Source organism: Strix aluco, chromosome 3 (assembly GCF_031877795.1).
Source record: "Strix aluco isolate bStrAlu1 chromosome 3, bStrAlu1.hap1, whole genome shotgun sequence".
In the NCBI taxonomy this organism is placed as follows: Eukaryota; Metazoa; Chordata; class Aves; order Strigiformes; family Strigidae; genus Strix; species Strix aluco.
The window spans coordinates 66,391,186-66,419,147 of record NC_133933.1 but is presented as its reverse complement, the minus strand read 5'-3'; the positions used below and the strand labels follow the sequence as shown (position 1 = coordinate 66,419,147).

At 42.5% G+C, this 27,962-nt stretch overlaps 1 protein-coding gene across 2 annotated transcripts; it reads left to right on the top strand.

The window, feature by feature from the left end:
• The first annotated feature begins 44 nt into the window (after positions 1-44).
• Positions 45-27,082, top strand: HECA (hdc homolog, cell cycle regulator). 2 transcript variants are annotated; one of them, XM_074818923.1, is made up of 5 exons: positions 45-288; positions 15,637-16,677; positions 19,792-19,946; positions 22,656-22,854; positions 23,437-27,082. In XM_074818923.1, exons 1-4 carry the CDS (start codon positions 57-59, stop codon positions 22,818-22,820), a joined length of 1,593 nt encoding a protein of 530 aa, XP_074675024.1. In that variant the 5' UTR covers positions 45-56; the 3' UTR covers positions 22,821-22,854; positions 23,437-27,082. The 2 variants fall into 2 exon arrangements, with proteins under 2 accessions (XP_074675024.1, XP_074675023.1); XM_074818922.1 differs by having other exon boundaries at positions 22,656-27,082.
• The last annotated feature ends 880 nt before the right edge of the window (positions 27,083-27,962 follow it).

The window sequence follows — 27,962 nt, the reverse complement described above, 5'->3', positions numbered from 1 at the left end:
GCCTTCCGCAGCCGCCGCCGCCCGCCCGCCCCGCCGCGGCGGCGGCCGGGCCCGCGATGCCGAACCAGAAGGGCGGCAAGGGCAAGAAGAACAAGCGCGCCAACAGCAGCGGCGACGAGCAGGAGAACGGGGCGGCGGCGGGCGGCGGAGCCGCGGCAGCGGCGGGCGGCGGCGCCGCGGCGGGCGGCGGAGCCGGAGCGGCGGCGGCGGGCGGCGGCGGCGGGGCGGGCGGCGGAGCGGGCGGCGCGGCGGCAGCGGGCGGCGCGGCGCCCGGAGACGTCAAGAGCGGTGAGCGGCGGGGCCGGGCCCGCGGCCTCCCGCGGCCCGCGGTGGCGCAGGCGGCAGCGGGGGGGCCCGGCGGGGCGGGGGGGCCCCGGCGGGCGGGGATGTGCGGGCGTGTGCCCGGGGGCGGCGGCGGGACTGGGGGGGGGGCGGTGGGGGGGCGCGGGCGCCGCCCCGGGGCCCTGCGCGGCGGCGGTGGCTGCTGCCGCCGGCGGGATCTCCCCGAAATGCGCGGCGGGGCGGGGGGCTGCTCGCCGGGGTGTCCCCGGCCGGTGACCCGCCGGAGGGCGGCGGCGGGGGGCTGCCGGCCCGCCCCGGCCCGCCCCGCCGCGCAGCGCCCGCCGGCCGTGGCCGCGGGCAGGCGGGGGAGCGGCCCGGCCGGCCGGCCCGCGGGGCAGAGCGCATCCCCGGCAGCGGCTCCGGCCGCGTCCCGGCTCGTTCAGCCCTTCCTTGAAAAATCCCGACTTTTATTTCGTTACAATTAAAAATGGAGTCCTACTTTTCGGTCCGTTTTATTTGTCGCTTTACAGCAGTTGGGTTCGCCAGGGTGATACACTCACTTTTCATCAACCATTTTATGCTGCCTTTGGTTGGTGGGTTGGTTTTTGGTTCGGAGCAGTTTTGGTAAGGTGTTTTCTTGCAGAAACTTGCATTGCTGTCCGTGTTTGGAAATAGTCTTGCTGCAAAATGATATTTCAGGCTAAAACTAAAGGTGGGCTAGGATTTTATTACACTTTTTGCTAAGCCAAAAAACTCCCACATCTCAGGTCTGCTGCTAGATTTACAAACTGCGGCACAGAGTCCCTACTGTTGACTTTCCTCCCCTCCCGAGTTGGACTTCAGCTTTTTACTCTCGATGCTTTGGAAAAAGTGGGAGGGTAGCTACAACTGGTTATATACTTTGTGGCGGTAGTTTTGCCTGGCTGCTGTTAGACAAAGGTAGTTCCAAGTATCTTACTTCGGTTTTCAAGATGTCTGATTCCCGTGGATTATTTAATGGAAACTTTTCCTTAGAAATATTAGCAATTAATTACTAATCACTGTAGTGCACAAGGACTTTGCCAGACTGCTTTTATAAGAGTATTACTTACTCCAGAGAATCATGGAGAATGCTTAGAATTTCCTTTTTGGGTTTGGGGGGTTTTTTTGGGTTGTTTTTGACTATTTGTTCTGAGTGAGTGAACAAGGCGCGGGGGTGGGGGGGGGGGAAGAAAGATTACCAGGAGTTAGAGAATTTCTCGAGCATTTTTATCATGACTTCAGGCCGGTGATGTAATATGTGCGACACCCGCTTTGCAGGTGGTGTGTCTCATATGCGACACTGTCGGCTTTTATTTAGTTTTTCAGGTGGGGAGAAACAGTGTTTCCAAATTTTTTTGCTGAAGCACAAGGGAAAGCAGAGGTGCATTTCTGGTGCGGCTGTTTTGCCTGGGGATAATGAAGAGGTGTTCCTTGTGCAGATGCCACTGAAGGTGATGCCAGTGAACACTGGTAGCGGCACAGCTTGTTGGGTGGACAGGTTGTCAGTCTTCTTCAGCTGTAAGACTGAGTGTCACAGGTTACCTCACGTATCCTTCCCCTGTGCTGGCCAGCTTCCTCCAGAGTTGAGGCTGCCTTTCTGAGAGCTAACCTGAGATGTTTCTTTATTCTCTCTCTCCCTGTTTCCATATGACTTCAGTGGTCAGAAACATCCTTGTCTCTTTTGTCAAATTCCCCCCCTCCCCCTTTTTTTTTCCCCCTCACAACAGAGACACGACACTGGCTTTGGCATTTGCTGTAAGTGCCTGGTCAGCACACCTCATCTTTGCCTTGACAGGATCATTGCATCTAGTCATATCTTTCATCTCAGGTAATCGTAAAGGCTGGAGGAGTAGATGTGGTTGCTGGCTTTATTTTACATCGGCTACTGCCCATCAGATAATCCTGAGCTGAAATTTCGTAAATTGTGTTCTCACTGATAAGTTCAAAGCTTTCAACAGTTTTGGTTCAGGAGATGAAAGGAGAAACTGCTCCTGTCATGCTACAGAAGTGGGAATCTGACTCTCATGTGCAAGGAAAAAATTAGATGATGATAACAGATTCCCGCAAGTCTTCAAAACCGATGAATCTGAAATGAAGCTATGTAGTATAGCCAGGGCCTTGGAGTCTAGCTAGACTGAAGATGTTTGTAAGAGGCCATGCACTTACAGTTACTTGATCACTAAGCAGTTTATGGAGGACGCAGCCTGCTGCAGTGAGTTGTGAGGTTAATAGGGTTCTGCTGTACACAGCCAACTCTCGATTATTCATGGGAGACTATCTGGGCTGCGGATTAAGCATGCTGGGTGCAGGGAAGCTCTTCGCTGTGCTGCTTTTGGACCATGCAGCTGCATGCTGTGACTCGTGCTGCCCAGGCTGCCCACCGGTCCGGTGGGTCCCTCGTCCCTGGGCTCGCTCTTCTCTCCTGCGTTGTCACCATATGCTGTTCTAGAGTAATTTGCATGTGTCTGGTATTATCGCTCTCCTACTCTTATCTTTACCCTGGAAAAGCGGTAGATGATCATAATAACATAACCTGTTTTCTTTCATTAATGTGACAGGACAGAAGTATGCAGAGATGAAAGCAGCAGATTTAATAATTGCAAAATTAAGATCGTCTGTGCAAACCTTGGCTTGGCATCATGATGTCAGTATGACAGTCTAATTACACAGTCCCATCAGGACCCTGCTTCACTCAGGGAAGGGATAGTGGTTCGGATGGGTTTTTTTAAGTCGTTGCAGTTCATTATGTGGTCCATGTATTTTTTCTGCCCCCCATCCACGTGTCGTAATGAAACAGAATTTTTGATTTCCTCTGGGCTTCTCCATGCAGCTCTGACTAGCAGTGCTGTGTAATATGGAACTGCCATTATAGCACCCCTTTACAGTGGAAAGGTGTTCCCTTTTTCATTTTGGCAAATTTAGCCTTCAATCCCTGCACCATTTTCCCTCTGTGTCAGTCAATTTTTGACACGATGATTGAGAAATGTAGGCTGATTTTTCCCATGCCCCAAGAGGGCATCTGTTTAGGCTTTTTTTTGGTCGTGGTTTAATTTTTGCATGTTCAGAGCTCAGACTGTGATTGAAGGGTTCTAGACTCCCACATGGGAATCGGGAAGGTGGAGAGCGTAACTACTGACCAGATGGGATGGCTTTTCTCCATCTTGCACTGTAACTTCTCAGCAGGTATTGGGATGATGACTACAAGGAGGATTCATGTTCTGTAGCTGTGCCTTCCATTCCTATCTCTTCCATCAGACCAAGCAGGAATTCTGTATATGATTGATAGATTAATCTTTCTTGACCAAAGTGCATCCATTTTCTGCATTGAATGAGGCACAGGTCATGGGTGGGAGGAATAGACTAATTTAACAGTATCACAGTGCACAGGGAAACTGAAGTGCGATGTCAGAGAGCGCCCAATTTCTTAGATTCCTGGTCTTCAGAGTGGTTGAATGATTGCCTTATACATTTTTAGTTTCCTAGCTAATTTTCTGGGTTACTTTTCTTAACCAAACTGGAAAATCTGAGCTATAATCTTGTAAAATTATACCAGCAGCTTCATGGGATTGTGCACTTACCCCACTGACTCCAGCCTGGTGGGTTATCAGCGTTCCCAATGGCAATAGTTGGTTACCTTCATCTGCAGACATTAGTGAGTGTGAGGGGGCAAGACATTTTGTGGATACTTTGCCCTGGGCAGCAGAAGAGGAAAATCCAAAGGGTTTACATCAGATCTGAGGGCTCTGAGTGGCAAATTCCTTCTCTGTTTCTGCCTCGCTGAGCCTGGGCACTTTTACACTGTCAGCTCAAAACGTTTTATCCCTTTATCCTATAAACTTCTTGCTCTGGTCTCCACATATAGTTGCGTCTGACCCTAAAATTCTTTCTTCCATCCATTTTCTTTGTCTTATTTCCATTCTTGGTCTTGTTGTCCAGTAGACCCGAGTCTTCTTCCTCCTCTTGATGGTCAATATCTTAGCATCTTGCTGCTTTATCCCCTTGTCCTTGTCACTCCTAGTCTCTCCAGCATTGGTGCTATGAGAAGATGAGAGAAAAGGAAAAGCTGGCTCTTCTTATCTGTGCTTTTCCTCTTAAATATGTGGTTCATTATAACCAGTTAAATTAAACCAAAAAAATATGACAGCTGTCTCTAAATCACTGTCTTACAGTGTATTTGCCACCTGTTTTAAGACTGTAGTTTCCCCCCTCTGGCACAGGTGAGCTCTTTGTGCTGGTTTTGGCTGGGATAGAGTTAATTTTCTTCACAGTAGCTAGTATTAGGGCTATCTCTTAGATTTGTGCTGAAAACAGTGTTGATAATGCAGAGATGTTTTCGTTATGGCTGAGCAGTGCTTACACAGAGTCAAGGCCTTTTCTGCTTCTCACCCCACCCCACCAGCAAGTGGGCTGGGGGTGCACAAGAAACTGGGAGGGAACACAGCTGGGACAGCTGACCCCAACTGACCAAAGGGATATTCCATACCATATGACGTCATGCTCAGCCTATAGAGCTGGGGGAAGGAGAAGGAAGCGGGGGACATTTGGGTGATGGTGTTTGTCTTCTCAAGTAACTGTTACGTGTGATGTAGCCCTGCTTTCCTGGGGGTGGCTGAGCACCTGCATACCGATGAGGAGTGGTGACTGAATTCCTTGTTTTGCTTTGCTTGTGTGTGCGGCTTTTGCTTTACCTATTAAACTGTCTTTATCTCAACCCACATGTTTTCTCACTTTTACTCTTCCGATTCTTAACCCTATCCCATGAGGGGGGAGTGAGCGAGTGGCTTTGCGGGGCTTAGGTGCTGGCTGGGTTAAACCATGACACCCTTAAACTGCAAAAGTGTCAGAGCTGGTGAGTCGGTGGGTTGTCAGGCAGAGTTGCCAGCAGTCAGATCTGTACAGGATCCCCGGGCATGAGAGTCCTTCAGGGGAAAAAAGACTGTGAGGGAGCTGGTGTAGGTGGTGGTTGCTGGAGGTCTCACTGGAGCATGGTTTCCCAGGGGTGGAGTTCCTCTGTGGCAGCAGAGGGGTCGTATGAGCAGTGCCCACTGCACAGGCCAGGCTCTGGACTTTTCTGTAGTTACCTGGGTTTGAAATGGCCAGCTGTGCTTTTGCCCATTCTTCACCTGGGTTTCACAAATCTGTAAGACTGGTTTACTTTTGAATAAAAATGCTAATGCAGGACAAGGGTATGAAGAAGAAAATCAGTCAGCACAACAGTGACTAATGTATTGAAAGCTGGCCAACAATTAAGATTTACAAAAAAAAAAAAAGATTGTATCCTGGAGGTGGGATAGTTAAAGAGGGCCAGAAAATTTGTCGGTGCAATATTTAAATTAAAAATGCATTTTTAGAACATGAATTGCCGTAGTATTTAAGCATGGATTAATATTTGCTGTCAAATGTTCCCTGCTGCATGTAATATCCAGTTCCAGTTTGGCACTCTAGCGATGCTCAGTACTGGCACCTTCTTATACACCCACTTAGCTTGAGGGAGTCCCATTGACGTTGGTGAGACCACCTAGAAAATTAAGTTTCTGTTCTGTTGCAGTGACTACAAAATTTAATACCTATTAATTTTCTAAAGGAAAACCATTTTGCTTTGTAATTCCATTAAGTTCTTCTAACTACAGAAATCAATTGAATGCAAATTTCACTGTCTCTCAAAGCAAATTGGGTTTGAAAGGACTTTCATGTTAGTTTTCGGATTTTTAGAATTATGCATTTACATGCTTTTGTAGCAAATGCATTTCATGTTCTTCAAATCTTTGCAAATCGAATCATGTCTATGGTATTACTGAATAAAATAAATACTATCCTTTCATGCAATCAAGTACACACCCATTTATTTTTTTTTAACAGTTATTTGCTATCAAAATGGTTATTGGTGCCCTGACAGCATTCTGTGTTCATGTGATTAGTCATTTGCTCAAGTGTAGCGCTTGCATGAGTAAGGGTTAGGCTAGATGTTTGTTAGGTTTCATATGAGGAAATACAGTTTTTGAACTGTTTGCTTTACTTTGTACTTGTCCTGTATCTTCCTCCCAGTGATCTAACAAGTAGTGACAAAACAATTTCTAGTCCTTGGAGACATTTGTAAGTTTTTTTCAGCCTTTCTTACAGCATTGCGTATCAAGACATCCTTTGATATTAAGTACCATGATGACTGGCAGACATCCATCCTTCTCTGCTTTTCTTCCTGCAGCATATGCAAGGGGGAAAAAAATAGAGGTTAACCTTGCATCCAGCTTGGGGTAAAATACTCCAGCTAATCTTCAAGGTGTCAAAATTACAATAGCGTTAGTAGATCATGGGCTTTCTCTTAAACAGTTTTGATAGAAATTCAAATGATTTCAATGAGGCCTCTTGAAGCAGTAATCTAGTCACTGGAGTGGGTAATTCCGTTTTGGAAGCTTGTGGGATTTTGAGTGGAGCACTGGCATTTCCCAGTAGACTTCAGTGACATTTATCTTGAGAGCATTCCCTTTAACCTTTATCTCTTTCTCTCTGCTTCTCCTACTATGTAGAGTCTATCAGTCCTCCTTCCAGGGCTTGAGAGGGATATTGATGTTGTTCCTGTCCTGAATGCCTGCTGGGAGAGGAGGTAGCTTCAATCAGAGCCTGGCTATTGAGTGTGCCTGGCACTCCCTGTCTCCACTCCTGTTCTACTGATACCCATGTTGGGAGCCATGTACAGTCGAGGTCTCTGTGTACCGCACAGATGCCAGAGATGGCACATGGGCAGGGCTGGGAGCCAGCCCAGCATCGTGAAGGAGAGGGCTATTGGAACTGACAGCTCCAAACTCGGGAGCTGCTGTCTTGCAGAGACGCTGGGTACTGCAGCTAGGGTGACTGTGTCTCCTGTTTCCCACTGAGTTTCTAACAGCTTCTTTAGCCTTTAGCATGGGAAATAAAAATACTGTCTGTCATATTGAAACTTGGGAAGGATAGACCAATGACACAAACATCCCTAGACCCATGACACAAATATCCCTAGACTTGAAACTAAAAGAGGTGCTGATACCACTTGATTCAACCTTTTATCCTTTTTATCTTCCCTTCTTGTGCTTTTGGACTGGGTCTAGTGGCTGGTTGGCTCTGAATCTGGGCAAGTCCAGCCTGTGGTGTTTACATCTGTGCTTAGTATTAGGGCATCTCCTGCTTGACAGAGTTACCTCTTTATTCCCAGCGTGAGTTGGAATTTGTTGCTGAAAACTGGCAAGGGCAGGTGCATTAGTCTGCTTTACTTATTAGGATGTCTGTTTCTTGAGGCACCAGGGTTAGTTTTCTGTAACATTTCAAGGTATTAAAATCTATTGGAAGGCTACAGTAAAAGAATTTTAATGATGGAAATGCTTTTCTGTGAGGATGATTCATGTGCAGACAAAGCAACAACCAGTGTTCAAAACATCTTTGCATTCACCATGATAGAGGTCACCAGAAAAATCCACCCTACACTGAGGAGCGCAAGGAGTCTTCCTGGCCCGGGCATGATTGCTTGTGACATGTAGAACCAATTGTCACCTGACCTGGTTAAGCCAACTCAGAATTCAGGTAGGAGTATCAGGACTGCATTGGCATTAGTTGTCTCAGTGCTGATACAGGTAGAGGCTCAGGCTTGTTCTCTTCGATATATTGAACTGGTGATATTTTCAGTTGGATTGAAGGTATGACAGCCCAAGCCAGAGCAAGATTTCTTCTATGCAGAGAGAGTCTGCATATCCTAGGCAAAAGGCAAAGCTGGTGACTTGAATTGTTCTCTGTGTTTGGATAATAACAGGTATTAAATGGAAATAAGTTGGCTAAGTTGTCTAGATGATAACTGTACAGATTATGGTGACTTCTACCAGACCATGTGAATTCTCATGATGGGTTTCAGCGGTGTAGGCAGTTAGTTGGTCCAGCTTGGAGCACAGATGGTTGTGTAAGCAAACTGCAAAACTATTGTGCACACGTTAAGTGCCTATCCTCCTTAGTTTGTACAGTTTTGCTCTTGACTTTCTGACTTACTTTGGTGAGGTGATGGCTGAGCTGGGAGTGGGTGGTTGAATAAGAGCCACAGATAACTGACTTTGTATCATGTGCCAATTGCTGATTTCATAAACAGGCACTAGCTCTGACTGTGCTGTGTGTTAGAAGGTGTTAATGTAGCAGGCATGAGTTAAGCTTTCATGATTTCCATGGCATCTTCCTACTGCTGTGTAGTTGCTAGGCCTTTCTCAGTTTTGATTTATTTATTTTTTGTGAATAGACTCCCTTGGAGGCCAAGCATGGAGTCAGCGTAGAGTGAAGTGCATGGAGATGGTTCTAGCACCTACTGAGCCCTCCAGGAGTACTGTCATTTGAATTCCCAGGTGAACTAGGGTTTAGCAGCTCCAAATTACCTGAAATCTTTTCTAGGGGAATGTAATCACTTCACGTGGCTCCTCACCTAATACAACTAGTGACATCTTGCACAAGTTGTAAGTGTGCCAAGGAATGCCAGGCTGCTTACAGCTTTGTTCTCTTTAAGTCCCTCTGAGCATAAATATTGACTGCAGCTACTTGGCCCTTGAGGGTAGGACTGACCTCCAGATTGTAAGTGTCAATATGTAGGTGCTTACATGTGGAAAGCTATCAGCCAGTCTCCCATTGTGATGAGGGGTTGTCTGGAGTCAGTGGCGCTCAGAGGGTGATTCAGGGGGGTCTGTGCGGGTGTCAGGCCAGCCTGAGCTCTGTCTATTGCTCACTGAAGATGCACTGCTGGTGTTGACTTCTCTTTCCAAGAACCTAAGAGGGAATCTCATGACACAGACAAAAGCCTGTATTTTAGGAGGCTTACCAGGTATCGCTGTCTTGTTTTTTGCCTCCTCCCCCCTGGAAAATGAGTGGAAACTTTCATCTTGATCAGTCTGCAAAGATTGCTTAAGAAGTTCTAGAGAGACATCGGTCATCATCAGTGAGTGTTATCAATATAAGCCATGAGCTGAGCTGTTCTGAAAGACTTCTCTTACTGTTTGACGGCTGTTACTTCTTGTTGCTGCACTGAAGATCCAAACTTGCCTTTTGTATCCACTTGTGAAACATTTTTTCCCATTGCATTCTTCCTGCTGCATTCAGGCTCTGAGGAAGATGGCTAACTATTTCTGTATTCCCATACTATTTGCAGTGTTTAACCAGTTATGCCTATGGCAATACCATTTTGTCACGTCTTGGTAATCGTTTGAATATTAGATGGTATTCCAAGGTTCACCAGAGCAAGCACATTGGACAATTAATACAAGTTTTCTGTTCAGTCTGTTTTGTTGTTGTGGTGGTTTATTTTCTACAGCTGCAGTATAGTATTAGCACAATAATATTGTATGACTTCAATTAAAATAAAGCTATGCTGATGGCAGAGGAAATTCAGAAGATTCATGCAAATGGTTGGTAGGGAGTAGCCTTCCACAGAAATGACTCAGCTCTGGTTCAAGCTGTCAGAGTGAACAATTCCTAGCTGTGTAGGGTTGTGAAGAGAGCACTGTTCATGGGAAGGTGCTGGTAGAGGTTAAAGTGCTTGATTCGCAAAGTGTGTGTCCCACAGGTACCCTTCTGGCCTAGGTAATGTGCTGGCAAGTAAAGTGTCCTTGGCATAGATGGTGAGATGCTAGAGTAACAGTGGACCAAAAGCAAGCCATAGTAATCTAGATCTTGCAGCCGATCCAGTGCTAAGACCTTAGCTTTTTTTTTTTTTGATAATTTCTTTTTCCAGATCCATAACAACTTACTGTTGCCTGACAGTTGTTTTAAGATGACAGTAGGGCTGCCTCTTCCAACAGCCGCTGTGCTTCTCTCTCCTCTGCCCCCAGCCTCACATGTTTAACACCTCCCTTGAGTTTTACCAGCGATTGCAAGTCTGCGGTGAGCTGAAACCTACGCTGACGAGTACAGGAAATAATTATCTGTTTCTGTCCACTGACTGAAGAACTCTGGTGCTTAACACAATGGATAATGTGGGAATGTGGCAGGGGAAGAGCAAATTTTGCTTGAGGCGTCCGCACTGAGGACTTGGAACAAATGAGAGCAGTCATGAAACTGAAGCTGTGGAGTCATTGCATTTGGCTTGCTGGGTGCATCTCTGGTTTTATGATGGGTGTGTAAACAGAAGTAAACAACATTCTCCTCCATTTACTTCACCAGAGGGAAGTTCCTCAGGCAGCTGTTGTTCTGCTGCTTTCGTTTGGGTCATAAAACAGGAAGGGTCGTCTTCATATACCCTATTTCTTTTCTATTAAAAGGTAGAAACCAGTTAATGTGGGTTTTTTTGTTGAAGATTTATCTGAACTGTCTTTTTCTATTCCTGACTTTTATTGATATTTATAAACCTGAACAGAAAAACAGAAAAAGGCAAACACCCAAACCATCTTCCTTGTAGTCTTCTGTCATGTACTCATTTTTGAAAGAAAAGTTAATTTTATGGTAGTTCTGTCAAACATAAAACACAACCTTGTTTAAACAATGAACTATCTTTGCTCCAGTGTATGTTTGTTTGGCATATTGTATGCTATTTCTGTTTTAGAGGACATTTATGTGCTGCCCCTTGCACTATTTTAAGAATTACTGATGAAATTCACTACAGTGGAATATGAGAAATCATTTCCTTTTTTTAATGTGGAAACTTAATTTCTTGAAAGAAGCAGCATGCAATTGTAGTTGCAACTTGGCAGCCTGTCTGTTACAAGTAAACCTTGAAGCCGTTCTGCTACACCAAACTTCACGCTGTCTTGTTTTGTTCTCTTGTGCTGTGAAAACCGTCTTGAAACTGAGAGGAAAAATAGAGGTACTTTTATGGCCATTTAGGCGTTCTTTCAAAGGGTCTGCTGGGAGGATGGATGCTGCCCTGATACCTATTAATCTTTAATTTTTCTTGAAGTTCAATTTCACAACTTTGGAAACCAGAAATCTGTGGAGCTATTAGATACTTGAAAGCAAATTTTATTTAGGTGACAAGCCAGCTTGGGCCTGCAGGTGTGCATGGGCAGCTTGGCCATGTGAATTTCTATTTACTCATCTTTATTGTCTCTCTTGACAGCAATCGTTGTGCTGTTATCATAAAACATTAAGACGATGATTCTAGCTCTGACTTTTTGAAGAATAACCTCAAAATGCATTTCTAATTAATGGGAAATAGAAGGGCTTGATAACAAGAATTTTTAAAGTTTTGTAATTCTGTAATAAGTGCTTTGTCTCGTTTATAAAATGATGATTAAATAACCCAGAACACTTTCAAGGGTGTGAAGTGATGGGAAGAGCTCTTCACATTTGCTAATGTGGCTCCCATACTAAGTGATCTGAATGTTGTCTCTTTCGCTCCTAAGGCATATCTGTTGCTGTGATCTGGGAAAGTTGCACAAAAAATTGCTTTGTTTTCTATTTCTTATTTATTCTTTATGTAGGAACATGTGGCATGATTATGTTTGGCAGGAGATGTGAATGGAGAGAAGTCCGCAAGGGATGTTCAGCCCTGCGCAGTCTGTTTTGTACAGATAGACCTGCTGGAATTTGAAATATTAGGCAGAACCAAATGCTGGCTTGAGGTTTCTGTACGCTTTTCAGGTAGTGGAGTTCTCTGCTTTCTTAAATAGGGAGCTACTACAGAAGTGGTAGAACTTTCCACTGAGACAACTTTAATTAGCTGTGCTAAATTTCTATGTGGAAATACTGCAGCGGTTTTATCAAGGCCATCTCCAGATCAGCAGACTTCGTAATAACAAACAGTAAAAGCAGGTGCTTTGACTAGCATGGCATTAACCGTGCTGTGGAGCATGGCAACATGGCAGAGAGACCCGTTGATTTCTTATGCTGCTACAGTGACAGTAGTGAAATGTCAGGTGAGTCCCCAGAAGGGGTGAGTAGGCACCAGCTTCTCCTCTTAGCAATGATGTTTTCCAAAGTGATCTCAGTGCCACCATTTAACAATTCAGTGGTGTCTTTTGCGTGGGGAAAGGCTCTTGTTCACTCCGTTGCTTTCTTCCAGCTGCTCTAGATCTGCTTTTGCGTTGGTGATTGTCTGACCAGCTAATTCACACTGAGTAGATAGAAGATCAGATGAGGGAATGTCTGAAAACTTAGTCATCTAGTTAACTTAAATGTTGAAAAAGACATTACTGTCCAAGACCTGAAGCTTTTTCTTGCTCATAGTTATGCTGTGTGGGAAGTTCCTCACATAATCTGGCATGTGTAAATTCTCAAGGAGAAGCTGGAGAAAGTCCCACAGTCCTTCCATTGACCAACCAGGGAAAAGGGGAAAATAAACTGTTGAAAGTCACCTTTACAATAGCCTCTAGACACCCAGTACATGATCATAATCAAATAATTGTGGATATGTTCTGTGGAATACACAGGCTGTAGTGTTTTTTTCTGTATTTCAGCCACTTATTTTATTAATTTCATTTTTTTGTTCAAATAGTGAAGAGGGTCTAAACTTCTTAGGGGGCTAGAGATCGTATGTTTTTGCATCCAAAAACAAAAACATGTTCAAAGGCTAGTCAAGGAAACACTGTTACAAGTAAACCTTGAAGCCGTTCTGCTACACCAAACTTCACGCTGTCTTGTTTTGTTCTCTTGTGCTGTGAAAACCGTCTTGAAACTGAGAGGAAAAATAGAGGTACTTTTATGGCCATTTAGGCGTTCTTTCAAAGGGTTTTTCAGTCAGTTAACTATGCCAGTATGGATGAACAAGTATAAGGTCTTGTGGAGATCTCTAGACTTGTCTGTATAGTAACTTTCTCGGCTGTCAGCTATAATTATACCTGCGACTGTTAGAACATTTACACTTCGAAACACAGGGGGAGCATAAGTGGATTTTTGGCATGTTCTTTCTTCCTGCCTACTGGCAGTGGTGGAAAGGAATATGTACCAAAATAGATGAATACAGGAAATGCATAAGTGAGAACTCTTCTTATTGGTACCTCCGGTATCTTGCTACACATCTGACTTCTGACGATTTGCCTTTAATGGTTTCAGTTTAACTGGCTTCTCTGAGAGAAGCTGCATAAGGATGCTGTCATTGCAAACTATACTTTCAGACCCTAAATATGATGAAAGAATGACTGACAATGAAGAAAAGCTTTGCAGAGATGCTTGGTGTGGCATAGTGTAACTTGAATCGAAGTCTGGGGGAATGGGTGGGAGAACTCTGTGAACTGGTAAACAGATTTTATTTCAGAGCAGATAAGTTATCGTTCATTTTTGCTCTTGGTCGCAATGTTATACTCAATAATACACAGTAAAAAACAGGGAGAAAAATTAGACATTGGTAGCTGATAAAATTCATGCTTCTCAAAGACATCTCAAAACCTGCATGTTTTTAGTGAGCTTTTCAGAGACCCGAGACAACTAGTAAGAACATAGGTGTCACATGTATAGAAGGAACTTCCAAAGAGTCCCTAGGGAAAGCTGCTCTTATCTCTGTTCTCTCCAATTTGGTAATTTGTTTTTAAGTCATATTTTGAAATGAAATCGGCTTTTTTTGCTCTAAGAGAATGTTTTGGGAATGTGCGTTGCTTGCAGTTTATAGGCCAGTCCCTGAAGGAAAGGTATTGCAGAAAATTCTCTTTGCAACTGTGCTGCTTCTGGCATTAGCAATGGAGACAGAGAAATGAGGTGAAGGATGTGGCATCTTCCAGGCAATGGCTCAGGAAGATTTTCTCGTGCTCTTTGTACCCGTCTCTTCTGAGTAAATAAGTCTTCAGAGCTACTGTAATTTTGAATTTACTGAAGGTAACTTTGAAGATTTTGTTTGTTTGTTTATAGCCTTTTAACAAAAACTTGTTGGGAAGGGGCGAAACCACTAGAGTGGCAAAAATCTGTTGTTGTAAAGCATCTGGTTTGTGTATTGCTGCTGTAGGACACGTGATGATGGGTAGTGTGTGTATTCCTGAGAGCCTGAGTAAAATCAAATGGAGCAGCATAAAACCTATCATCCCACTGCAAATTATTTATATTATTTGTGCTAGCAGTGAGAAGAACAGGATTAAAAGCAATGCAACCGAGTGGTGGGTTTTTTTCCTGCTTATCAGCTAGAAATTTGAAGTCCTGAGGAAAAAAACCCTGGATCACAGCAGCCTCTCTTTCGCAAGGCTCGGTGTACCTCTTTTTGAGTTCCGGAGCTCTGGCTGAGACTGGGGAACTGCAGGGAGCTGGTTTGCTCTGTTTCACATAGGGTGAGACAGCACTTGACCATGGAAGACCCTGAAGAAGCCTGCTAGTATTTGAATGCAGCAATACAGAGGTTAAAAGGCAGACAGCCAGCCCTGTTGGAGCAGTATTTTTTGGTGAAGTGGAGGAAGTAGGAAGTCAGAAATACAGAGGAGAAATATTTGTAATACTTGAGTAAGCATCTAAAAACTTCATAATTAGAAACTCTTAAGATCCAACAGAAACTCCAGCTGAAAATTTCCTGTCCTTTCTGTGCCTCCCAGCTGCAATGGAGCAGCCAGAAATGGGACTCATATGTAGTCCATGGTACTTTAGTGAAGGAGGGGAAAACATCATTGGTCCATAAATGCAGAACATTTTAGTAGAGCATTTTTGTGTAGAAGCTGATAGTGTTGCAGGGAGAGAATTGAAATAAACTCTTCTTTGCTCAAGCATATAGCAAAGGCTGCTGCTTTGCTGATAAAAGACCAAGTGGCATTTCATTCTTTTAAACTGTCGGTGTTGCAGAACTATTTGGTTTGTGAAATTTAGCTATCCAGGAGGTCAGTGATGGCAGTATGATCTATATTTGCCTGAGCAATGTAATGAAGGCTCTCCTTTCTGTACTAGGAACATAAGCGGTTTGTCTTGCTTTTCAGAGTCCTCTGTTTCCTCCTTCTCTCCCTAGCTGTTGTCTCTTGCTTAGTCCCAAAGAAAAGATCAATTTCTGCCTCTCCCTGTGATTGCAAAGCCAGACTGTATTGCCTACTTGTTTTTCAAACAAACATCTCTGTGTGTTCTCCCCCTGTTGCCTCTCAGGCTTCAAAGCAACCCTCCAGAAACATCCACAAAGCTTTCTCCTTACTTCTTAAGGCCTTGCAACGGTATCTACAAACCCTTGCGGTGGGCTGATTCTTCTGAGATGCTTTGGCTTTGAATGTTAAACAAACTGTAATGTCATTTTGTCCTTTATTCCCTCACTTTTGTATTTTCTTTCACATACTTAATTTTTTTTTGGCAAAGACTACTTTTTGCCCTGACCCAGAGCTAGTGCTTGTGGGCCCTTCGGTAATACGGATCATGAGTAAGAGCTCATGTGTGTATTTGGCATGGTGTTTAAAGAAGTATTGCGATAAGCAGGCCATTAAGTTATTAATGTATCTGTTTTATCTTCCACAGAAGCCCCTTGTGCTACTCCACTGATCTGTAGCTTTGGAAGGCCGGTGGACCTGGAGAAGGATGACTACCAGAAGGTTATATGCAACAATGAGCATTGTCCGTACAGCACTTGGATGCACCTTCAGTGCTTCTACGAGTGGGAAAGCAGCATTCTTGTCCAGTTCAATTGCATTGGCAGAGCCAGGAGCTGGAATGAAAAGCAGTGTCGCCAAAACATGTGGACAAAGAAGGGATATGACCTGGCTTTTCGCTTTTGTTCCTGTCGGTGTGGGCAAGGTCATTTGAAGAAGGACACTGACTGGTACCAGGTGAAGCGAATGCAGGATGATAAGAAGAAAAAATCAGTGTTGGAGAAGAGTACGGGAAGGTCAATGGCAGAGTCAGCAGAGGAGGCCAAAAAGGGCAGGCCAGCCAACAAGCCGCAGAAGGGCTTGAGCAATGACCTCCAGCGAAGACACTCGATGGACAGGCAGAACTCCCAGGAGAAGGGCGTCATGGGCAGCAGCTACGCCGTCCGTTCGCCTTGTGTCTCCCCTGGCCAGTCTCCACCCACCGGCTACTCTATTCTTGCCCCCACACATTTCAGTGGCCCTCGTTCTTCGCGATACTTAGGAGAGTTTTTGAAGAATGCCATTCACCTGGAGCCCCATAAGAAGAGCATGGCGGGTGGGGGCATGTTCAGGAACGCGCATTTTGATTACGGGGCAGCTGGCTTGCAAGCACATAGATCAGGACACTTCGATGCCCCTGTGCAGTTTTTGAGAAGGCTTGATCTATCTGAGCTGCTTACTCACATCCCCAGGCATAAATTGAATACTTTCCATGTGCGGATGGAAGACGATGCCCAGGTGGGCCAAGGGGAGGACCTTCGGAAGTTCATCCTTGCTGCTCTTAGTGCCAGCCACAGGAACGTTGTAAACTGTGCGCTGTGCCACAGGGCGCTGCCAGTGTTTGAACAGTTTCCGCTGGTGGACGGGACCCTGTTCCTTAGCCCATCGAGACACGATGAGATTGAATATGATGTTCCCTGTCACCTTCAAGGTACAGGTTGTCTGTCAGTCATGCTAGGTTTTATTAAATGATGGAACTACCTTTTGTGCCTTGTACCCCCCATTATAGATTTTCATCCTGATTCTGCATTTTTAAGCAGTTCTGTAGAGCTTGAAGTTGTGTCCAAATTAATCACATGGATCAGATTGAAACACTTAGAAGGAATTACAAAAAGGAAATGCTGTGTAGAAAGGTCCATGTCTTGTGTTTGGGTTTACAACTAAGAGATTTCTCATCGGCTTTCTAGGTAGACCACGGAAAGGTTTTCCAGCCAATCTGTTCTGCAGTGTGTGCCTGCTGATTTATCTGTTGTGAGCTTTACTTCCAAGATATACATCAACCTTTTAAACAACCTTTTAAATTTAAGCATGCTGTGCTGCAGCATGGGTGAAAGTTGTATTTGTACCACCAGTGAGATGAGATGCTTCTCATCTGCTTTCAGACTAGAGAATATCAGTCTTGGTTTATAGCAAACTACTATTTTTCTTTTATGTGGAAAGGACTGTAGTCTGGCCTATGTTAACACCAGCCTGGAGAGGCTGGATGTAGTAGAAGTAAGCTTTTATATGGTGGGTTGAAGCAGCAATGGTGTAGTGAGGGTTTTAGACTTATTTCCAAACTTCTGCCTGTTTGGACTCCATCCTGATCACGTCCCAGCTCCGAGCTGAGTTGAGACCAAGGCATGTATTACTTTTCTCCTCCTAGAGAAATAAATGGATGTGGGCTAGGATGAGCTTCAGCTCATCCTGAAAGCTGTGCCCCAGACCAAGTGATCGGGGTGGTACATGGCAAAACATGCCTGTTCTGCAGCCTGCTGGCAGCCAACATGGCTAAAATAAATCAGAAAATATTTGTAGTTTGGTGTTCAAAACCACAGAATTATATGTTGAAAAGTGTGTTGAGAAGACATTAATGAGGGGTATTTTTAATATTTAAGTTTCTCTCCTTTCAATAAAATTTGTTATATCCCATGCATGATCATAATATGTGTTATGTAACATTCCTTTGCTCAACAAACTTTGTATTTTTTTTTTTCTTTCCTTAAATCACTGTGCACTAAGTCACTAAACTGTATTCATGCTAACATTATTGTTTTGTCTTGCCTAATGTACTTTAAGGAGGAAAAGTGGTAGGCAAATATACAAGCTAAAAAAGCTACAGGATAAACAGAATATATGTATGTGAGATAACAATGCTTATTTGCTTTGGTGGGGAGGCATGCACAACGTGCTTGTGATTTTATCAATGCTAATAGCTGGTTTAGTAATAGTGAAACTCATCACTTGTTAACATTTGCCACTAAGAATGAAACTCTGCAAATTAATTTCTTTAATTAATTGCTCCATACCCATTGGATGATATGTCTGAAAAACTTTCTTGGACAAGATACTGTGAATAATTAATTGTTAAAATTTCTACCTCCTTGTCCTGGGTAAAATGGTTTATTATCAGAAGTACACTTTGAAATGAAATTAAGCTGGCAAGGTGCTGTTCCAGGGTGTTACTTTCTCTTCAGTAAAGAAAATAACAAATTTTATTTCAGGCATGTTTAAGGTATCAGGTGCCTCGTTTCCTACATAACAAGGATCCTGAAAATTAAGCAGTGGGGCCATACAGTATTTTAATATGCGGGAGCAGTGCAGACTTCAGATGAGGAAAAATATTATTTTCCTGCACAGAACACAAAACTTCTGCGCATGGAGTTATTTGAAAGCCTCCAATCTCGAGTGTTCACTTTAGGAATGGAGTTTATTATATTTGCACATCATGTTTTCTACAGCTGAACACTCCAATGTGGAATAACTCAATTTCTATCAGCTCATACTAGCAAGTTTATTTTGTATATATATTTCAAGAAGAATCTGATTTGTCTTCTAATTTTTCTAAGAGTTGGCTTAAAAAACAGAACAAGTTAAAAAATCAAACCATTAGCTTTAAAGTATCTGGTATGGACTAGTCACAAATGGTTAATATTTTACTCCCTTTTATCTAGAATGAGTACAAAATGTATATGTTCTTTAAATTACAGATTGTGATGTGTTCACTACTTTCATGCTAAAGAGCACAAATTGCAATCCAAAATAAATGCATATTATATGCAGCCCTATTTTTGTAGCTGATCTGTAACTGCATTACTTTTAACTCTGTCTTGTATAGCAGTGCAAAATGTGGTATATTACAGAATCAGTACTCTGTCAGCCCATTTTTAATAACCAACTATTAAACTACAAATCGATTCAATCACTACAAGTCAGGCTTAATGTGGATGCCAGATCTTTGTGATTTGTAATTAGGGCTTTTTGTTTTGTGTGAAATTCGCATCTTGGATTTTGCATTGGTGAGTTTAGTCACCTTTATGTAAAGAAAATATTTAATTCTAAAATCTGAAATGCTTGATTTTTATGGAAGTCAATATAACTCTGTTTTTGAAAGTCATTGTGTGTACAGAGCCTAAGGTCATGATAGAGTTCCATAGATTTGAAGTTCTGAATGACTGAATGTTAAAGTCTGTGTATGTGTAATGTATAATGCTTTTAAATATACTTACTGTAAATGAATGGTCAGGAAAAAGTATATGAAAGAAAATTGCTCTGCTGGCTGTTGCTTTTTTCCATGATTAGGTCCTTAGTTCCCTCTTTGCTGGAATATTTTGGCAAGTTGTTAAATGAATCTGTACCCAGCTTGCTAATAAGCTTCAACACTTCTCCACTTGTTCTGTCAGGTGGGGATGAAGCTAGGGCACAATCCTGGTTTTGGAAACACTGCAGCTGATCATGTAGCTTAACCTTGCATCTGTTCATGGAGCTTAAGCATCTCCTTTTATAAAATATTTTGCTAAGGTCTACCAGCAAATGAAGGAAGGGAGGGTGGGAAGGGTGATGACTAATTCCTGAGTTTTGCATTCATGGAAAGTAGCTTCAGTCAAGCCCTATGTGTTTCCCATAGAGAAACATTTTTTACTTTATAATTCACCCTTTTTAAAAAAAAAAAAATTAATAAGGTTGTGATTTGTATCACTGAAGAGCAGATAATACATTGCGGGAAATGTCTGTTTTAACAATCTTCTGTTCTCATCTCCTTAAGAAGTGTCTTTCCTGTCCACAGGAAGGCTTATGCACCTCTATGCTGTTTGTGTAGACTGCTTAGAAGGGGTTCACAAAATTATCTGCATTAAGTGCAAGTCCCGATGGGATGGAAGCTGGCATCAGCTGGGAACTATGTATACCTACGATATTCTGGCAGCATCTCCCTGTTGTCAGGTTAGTACCGTACATAAATAAGACTCCTAAGGTGAAATTCCAACAGATGATAAGTAAAGCCAAGGTTTGTGTTGCTCTTCTCCCTTCCCTTCTTTCATCCTTCTTTTCTAGCCTATAAGTGCAATACAAGAAAGCTGACCATGTCCCTGTCCCTTTGTCTTATGAGGCACAAAGGCCGATAGCTAGACAAAAACCAGTGCAATGGTCAGTGGTTATTACTTAAGTTTTTTAATAAAGCCCCTTTAAATGCATCCACAATTCAGTCTAATGCTTAGGATGATCCCTAGCAAGTATCTTTGGCATCATATGTAATTTCAGTAGTATTTTAATAACAATTGCACATTTTTAGCTGATGTTTCATGTGTTCAAGTTTCTTTTGGTTGCTTGAATTGTGTTTTATCATAAGATACTTGTAGCAAAAAAGCCGAGGGAATGGAAAGGTCTAAAGAATCTCTGTGCTCGTGCTTTCCTTAATCTTTTCTACGACTGAGTCTGGTGATGGTACTCCACCACAGCTTGAAGCAGCTTAGTTTTCATTAAATGTTCACCTCATCTGTACCTTGGGTGAGAAAGATCCAAGACCTGAGGTTACTCCAGAGTGGACATCGGCCTGAGGCAGTAGGGTTGTCAGCGTCCAAGAGAATTGTCCATGTGATGGGCAGAGCACTTTTATTGTGTAGGTAGGGGTAGACAGACATGGAAAAAGCATTTATCTGGGAATGGCTCAGTGATCTGCTTGGGATGCTCAGGAGTGGGCTGTTGCCTTTGGACACACAGGTTTTGTTACTGGGTGAGAACAGAAGCCTTGGCAGAGATGCATTCATTCAAAGTACAATCACTTCATGGTATTGTGTGTGCTTAAAAGCACTATGAAATATAGTTTTGTCAATATGTGAAATGCCATTTTATTTTAAATTTAACATATTTACCAAAATGGGTTGCTGAAAAGACAAGTGGAGTTGCTGCTACTGGATAAAATGATACTGATAACAATTATAACTAAAGACAGATATTACCTCCAAATTTAGTGCCTCTTGAGGTTGTAACTTTTTTTTTTTAACATAGGGAGTTTTAAAGGTAAAACACTGATGCTGACTTGCTACCTCTGTAAAAGCCAGGAAATTTAAATCTGAATTGCTTCTGTTGAATGTACAAGACAAGAATTAAGGTCTCGTTATACAAGAGCCTTAATTATATGATTAATGGACAGTGTGACAGTACATGCTAAGTAATAGAACTGACTGTGAAATCATTAGCTGCAGTGACTGTGATTGCCAGATAATACGCTTTATTGTTTCACTGTGATTGTTATAGCTGATTCTGTGCATACAGAGGGATGACATTTAAATATGGTATATAATTTAACTCTGAATTGCCTTGCTAATTTCTATTTTGAATAATTCCATACCTTATTTCAAAATATTTAATTATACATCACAAATGTGCATGTAGGATAATGAACTGCAGCCGCTGTCAGGTTACTAGCAGGTAGCTGATGTGCTGGACAGTAGCAAGGGGGAAAACAACACTGGTTAAGAAAATCACACAAATTCACATCCTACTAAATTGTACTACTTAAAATTTCTGCTTTTCAAGCAGAGCAGATGGCTGTGGAGCTGATGGCTTGTTTCTTTTTGAGTCTTGTCTCAACAGTAATAGTACTTAAATAATTTCTTCCTTTCCTCATCCCAGGAAACTTCCTTAAATCAAGGTTGCTATAGAAAAGTTTTTGTTCTTTTCAGTGAGGAGCTGAAGCTTTCATTAGCGTATTGGACTGCGAGGTTAAGCTATGATACAGCTCATGCCCTTGCTGCTCATTTGCCACCTTTACTCTTAAACTTCTTTACAGTCTCAAATCCCTTCTGCTTCTCTTGAGTATTTCAAATGGCCTGCTGAGCTTTCACACCACCTGTTGCTTTCTTTGCATCAAATGGGCCAGGTTTCTCAGCTAGATCTCTTCTGAAGACTTACTTTTTGTTATTGCGGAACATTAATAGCTCTGTCTGCCCTCACCCTTGACCTTTAATTATTTCTCATATCCACCCAGTTAATATTGGTCCTTTCTCAGTTGAATTTTCTAGAATGGTTTGTGTGCTTGAAGTGATGTTTAGTTTGTATAAACTGATACGTATTATAAATGTTGAAATAGATACTTAAAGTGATACAATACCATGCCATGCTGATAGATTGAGTTATAAATTTGTTAAGCCAAAAGATTAAAACGCTGATATATTTCATAGACAGATCATGTTCAAACGTCAACCTAAACGGTTCAGCTGCATGGCACAAATGTAAGGTTTCTCTCTTTGCTTTGGGGCTTCATTAATGATGTATTGAGACTGCACTACTTGTGCTGGGGATTGAGGAATTGGTTCAGAGATTAAGCAACACAATGCAATTGTTTGCATATATAAACTTTGAAGTTCTCTACCTCCTGTCAGTCAGAGTGGGAGGTAACCTACTCTCCAGAATTTGGTGGCGGTATTTCATGTGAAAAGCATTGTGTATGCCTGTGAGTTATCAGTCCAGGTGAGGAACGTCCTTACCAGCAGATCCCATTACTGCCAGTTTCCTGACTTACCCCTTCTCCTGCCAGGGAGGGCAGGGCAAGGGGCTGTGTGTGATGCACTCTCTTTCAGAGGCAAGGAGCGGAGGTGAGTTTGATTATTTCAAAAGGGTTTGTTTCTTTGTTTCTTTGTTTTTTTACAGGCTCGACTGAACTGTAAGCACTGTGGGAAGCCAGTAATAGATGTACGGATTGGCATGCAGTATTTCTCTGAATACAGCAACGTCCAGCAGTGTCCTCACTGTGGAAATCTAGACTACCACTTCGTGAAGCCATTTTCTTCATTTAAAGTTTTGGAGGCTTATTGACGAAAGCTTTGCTTTAGTAATAGCTATTTTATGGGTATTTCAACTTTATTACATATCTTTTTATAGGATTCATTCTGTGATGAAATTTAATTTCTTTTCTAACTGAAAGAGCAGCTTCTTTGTCTGTGTACATATTAATATGTATATATACATGTTGTTAAAACCAGAATCCTCCTGACAAGGTCTCTGTGAAGATTGAAGGCAAGCCAATTTAATGGCCTTTGAATATATCCCAAGTATGGGGTAAAGTTCAGCTAAAAATGATTTGTTTTTATTTTTTTGTATAATTGTAATACAGTTTATAGGAAGGATATGGAGAGACATACAGGACAGAAATATGTTCAGCTGGAAAGTGGATAATTGTGTAGGGTTGTTGTCCCTTCAGCTTGGTGGAAATGGGAAATCCTTGAAAAGAAACTGTCCTGTTACTGTTGAATTCATTCAGCCTTTTGCATCGGTTCCCACAGGTGCAGGAGCTGGCCCTGCACTGCCAGTCACCTCAGCAGGCTTTCTTTCAGATTTCCTGAGTCGGGGTAAACTAAGGTATCGTGACAAGTGAATGTAAGTGTATGCCAGAAAATGCAATCTTGAAATGAATTTTTTTTTTTTGGCATAGTGTCTTCCTGCCATGTGCGTTTGATGTGCGTTGCCCTCACTGATGGACCATACGACAATAGTGCTGCTTCCACCGGGGCTGTCATGTGCCCAGCTGGGTCATCTGTTCATACCAAAACAAGCTGGAAATCTTAAAATGCTTTATTTAAAGGTGTTTCTTCATAGACATTTTCGGGAAGGAACAGGCTGAGCTGAAAGGGGATGTGTTTGTATGTGTCTGCTGTGGCTGAGGCTTTGCTGCCTACTGCGAACTGGTGTGACTGGTGTGGCAGGAGGACCATGGAGTGGGATCTGGGCCGTCAGACCTGTAAGAGCTGAGAGATACTAAGTACAAAATATGGCATCACTTTTTAAAACAATTAATTGCTGCACCTTTGTCTTTCAAAATTACATTAAGTCCAGGATCTAAAAACTTGGAGATGTTTTAAGAAAGCAAACTTAGAATATTTACTTTCTACATGCCTCTGTGCTGTACATAATAGACTATGCATTAGGCAGTGAATTTGTATCAGAGGGCTTGGCCCTGTAGTCTCTGCAGTTGTTTCTTTGTTTCCATTTTTCCCTTCCTTAAATAAAATTTTAAAAATAGGTCATTAATCTTTTGCTTGGTTTCTCAAGCCAGTTGAGATTTAGGGAAGTTTGGGTTTTTTTGCTTTTCTCCATAGTGTATTTATGGAGTGTTTGTCCACTCAAGAGGTGTGGGTTTTGTTTCTGTTTACAAGGTTTCTTCTGAAGTTTTTTTGTTTTTCCAAATTAGAATCTTTTTAAAGAGTGTATCTGTTGAAATCATGATCTTGAAAATGACCCTGATACTCTGCCGCCCTGGGAAAGAAAATAAAAATGTTAGAAGACAAAAAGGTGTTTCATTTGCTGGACTGAGAATTATGCTTTCTGCTAAGTTAAAAAATTAATGTGCACATAAAACTCGAACTGAATATCCATGTTTCTTTGTGCATAAAAATGCCAAGTTCACAGTTTTGTTTCCTGGCTCTCTTCACTGCAGAATTAGCTCCTTTTAGCATTAGCCACTTTTCAAGTAATACTCAAGCTGCACAGAGGGCTTTGTTGGCACAGATGACTTGCTGCTAACTTGAGTGGTAATGTCCTTAGAAGCCAGCCAGCTCACTTCAATGGTTTTCACATCTGGACTATCTCATACAGTTTCACTGGTGATCTGCTGCTGGTCTGAACAACGATGTTAGAAGGCTGTGGTAGCCTTCATCACTGGTGTTTCCCTCCTTCTGTCCTCACTCCTGGGCTTGGTTTTGGGTGTGGAGCACACCCTTGGGGTTTTGTGCAGATGATCCCTTTTTGTGACAGTTCTGGGAAAATTTGTTTACTTTTTAAGGAGAACTATGGAAGGGACTTTGAGAGACTCCTAGCACTGTCCCGGTGTGGCTACCACAAACCAAGTTAGACCAAGCCCAGTTGCAGTGGGACCAGCACTGTAACCATTGCCCATAGGAGCAGGAGCTGGACTAGGCATACCTGGGCTGGAAGAAGGTGTCTAGCAGATAAAACCTGGTTAGCTGTGCAGTGTGGACTTCCCTTATGGGTGACAATCAAATTATAATTTGAATTAAGTCCTCAGGGAGGATGAGCCCTTCAGCTTTGATGGTGCATTGAACAACCTGATGGTGTTAGGGTGGCTAACAAGGTTGGAGTTGCGTTGCCTGGCAGTACTGTGAGAACCAGAGCAGATAGACAATGGCTAGACTGTTCCAGCAGTCTGAAATCACACAGCAAAGACAAAGCTCCTGTAATGAGAAAAATTAAAGGATACATCTGTTATTGTAGTGTTGTCTTGAGTGCCAGTCCCTCATGCTGTGAGTCTAGGGTGTTAATTCCCACATAGGCTACATGGCATTGTGTACCCACTTTTTCATGCACTTGGCGAGGGGAGGTGTCACTGTACAACGCACATGGTAGGGGAGAAGTGGGATCCAGAATCCTTCTAAATACTTGTTTATTTGCGTTCCTTAGAGTAGCTTAATTTATAATTCTGTTCTTAAGTACTTAGGTGCCTCTCCAGACATGTACGTATGACAATCGAGAATGAGTAAACATGGAAAAAGGGAATTTGGCCAGCTTTAAAAACACAAGTGTATGAAAGGTTGTACAGTATATTCAAGTCAAAACCAAGAATGCAGCAGACTAAGAAAATGGGAAGGGAAAAGCATATTTAAAGTCTTAACAGTGACAAGGAGTTATGTACAAAACTATCCAAGAAAACAATTTAGTTCTCCATCAGCTTTTTCTTTTAATTCTGCTGTTAAGTGAGTCTTATCTACTGTTTGAAGAAATACCTATTTTCTTTCAAAACACATCTCTCAACTGGAGGCTAGCAGCACTTGTAGCACTGTAAAAATGATCTTCAATGGAAACCAGCTGAGATACAGAAGGATTCCTCTGAACTTTAACTCCAAAGTAAATTGTCCCTAATTTGTAAAGAATGCTTTACCTGTTTCTTCCTGGTACTGAAAACTGGTCTTGGTTTACTGTAAGATATGTATTTTCTGTAACATGCATCAGATTCCAGTCAAGCAGTCAGGCCCACCCTTCAGCCTTGAGAGTTTCAGCTGGGCTTTGCATAAGTAGGAAGGCAGAAGTAACTTCTTCGGGACCTAATGGCTACTTCAGAGGTTAAACTAGACCACAGTTGGTTTGCTTTCTGTCTTGACAAGCACTGGAAGTAGTCATGAGCTTTTAAATGTGTCAAAAGGGAAATTATTTCCCTAGCTAGGGAGCTGCTTGCTTTGCTTGTTTGGCTAAAGTTTATTCTTCATTACCTTTCGTTTTTCTGATGCTGTGTGTTGTTTTTAATCTGGCCTGTGTTCAGATTAAATTGTGCCTGAAATATGTTTTGTAAACGAGAATACAGTCCTCTGGATTTGGAAGTTCATTCTATTCCTCTGAAGTGCACGATACTCCTTGTGATAGTAATGGGAGTTGCATGTGCAAATGCTTTTCCTTCCAGTAGTTAACTCCATTTTCCATAGCAGAGGCTTGCATTTAGATAGACTTTGTATTTTGGATGTGTAAAAATGAATTCATCCATCAGTAGGATGTTTAAAACTAAATTTTGATAACTGTAACTAACACAATGGACATCTCTTACGTGCTGATGTGTAGTTTGGCATCTATTAAGGTGAACAACCTGAAATTCTTGTTCTGTCTAATGCTGCAGAGTCATTAAAACTACAGTGTTCTATAGCCAGCCCATAGACTATCCTATAGTCTATTTGCTTTAACATCTCCAGTAGTTAGCTGTGTATTCATAATGAATTTAGTTGGGAAAATAGGGAATATTTGTACAAGGGAGGCATCTAACTCAATTTCTTTCTTTTTTCTTTTTTCTTTTTTTCTTTCTTTCTTTCTCATATACTCTTCGTTTTGCTGTACCAGGTAACCAAGGACAAATGTTGTTGTAAGGCCACTGGTGAGAGAACCCCTCAAAAATATACTTGTCCGTAAAGGTTTCTTGAGGCATTCTTGGATTGCACTTTTGCAGATGGAAGAATATGTACATAGCAAATGAATGTTGATGAAATTAAAATAATTAGTTATGATATCATTTGCGTGTGTTGTTAGAGAATATTTTGTTGTGACTTCTCTGTATTAAAAAGTAATAAATACCAGACAGCTAACAGCGTGGGTTCTTCTTTCCCCCTTCTCTTGACTAGTTTCTTACACCTGCTCTTTATAGAGAGACTTAGCCTGGTTGCCTTAAATATTAAAGGACACAGTGAAAACAGATTTTCAGTGCCAATTAAAATGTAGTCATTTTGAAGACCTCTGTACTAAAAGAAGGAGGGGGGTCTGACACGTCCCCTTGCAAAACAGAAGTCCTGTTCACTTTGTTGACATTGGAAATGCGCCTCCTGTAGCATAGCATGTCCTGCGGGAGCTGCTTTGGGAACGCCTGTGTGCTGCACTGGCTCTTGCCAGTGGGGATGAATAGAGGACGGAGTGCTGAATCCTTCACTTCTTGTTGAGTCTGTTAATAGAAATATGCCCTCTGGTGCCTGAGAAATATCAGAAGGGCTTCTGTAGGGACGGATGCAACACAGTAGCACCAGGCAAAAGGATTTCCCACTTTACGACAGCACACTTCACCTCTGAAACACTGTTGCAAGGGAGGGAGCCTCAAATCCCTGCTTCCTGTGTAAGGCTTTCAGCAGTCCGACTAATCATCTAATCATGCATTTTAGCAAACCTTGCTCCACATGCTTACAGCATGATTTTTTTTCAGCCTTTTTGTATTACCACAGAGAAGTTCAGGAAGGATGTAAATGATCATGACAGTCCAGCCTTTCAAAAGGTAAAGCAAATACTGCTGTGGGGGAAGGAGGTCCGTGGCTCAAGAGAGATGAGATGTGATTTGGAGATTGGAAACACTCTCTAAAGAGCCAGCCGTAGCTGTTCGGGTTTAATTTTGGAAGCAGATACTGTGGCTGGCTTGAATAACCTTGAAGCTGAAAAACTGTGTGTTGATTGTGAAAAGCACTCTGGATAGCTGCCTCTTAA

Excerpts from the sequence above, each read along its gene's own strand:
- HECA (XM_074818923.1), top strand. The coding sequence starts at position 57 with ATGCCGAACCAGAAGGGCGGCAAGGGCAAGAAGAACAAGCGCGCCAAC. Across the intron at positions 289-15,636 it reads GCCCGGAGACGTCAAGAGCG|AAGCCCCTTGTGCTACTCCA; the intron begins GTGAGCGGCGGG and ends TATCTTCCACAG. Across the intron at positions 16,678-19,791 it reads TGTTCCCTGTCACCTTCAAG|GAAGGCTTATGCACCTCTAT; the intron begins GTACAGGTTGTC and ends TCCTGTCCACAG.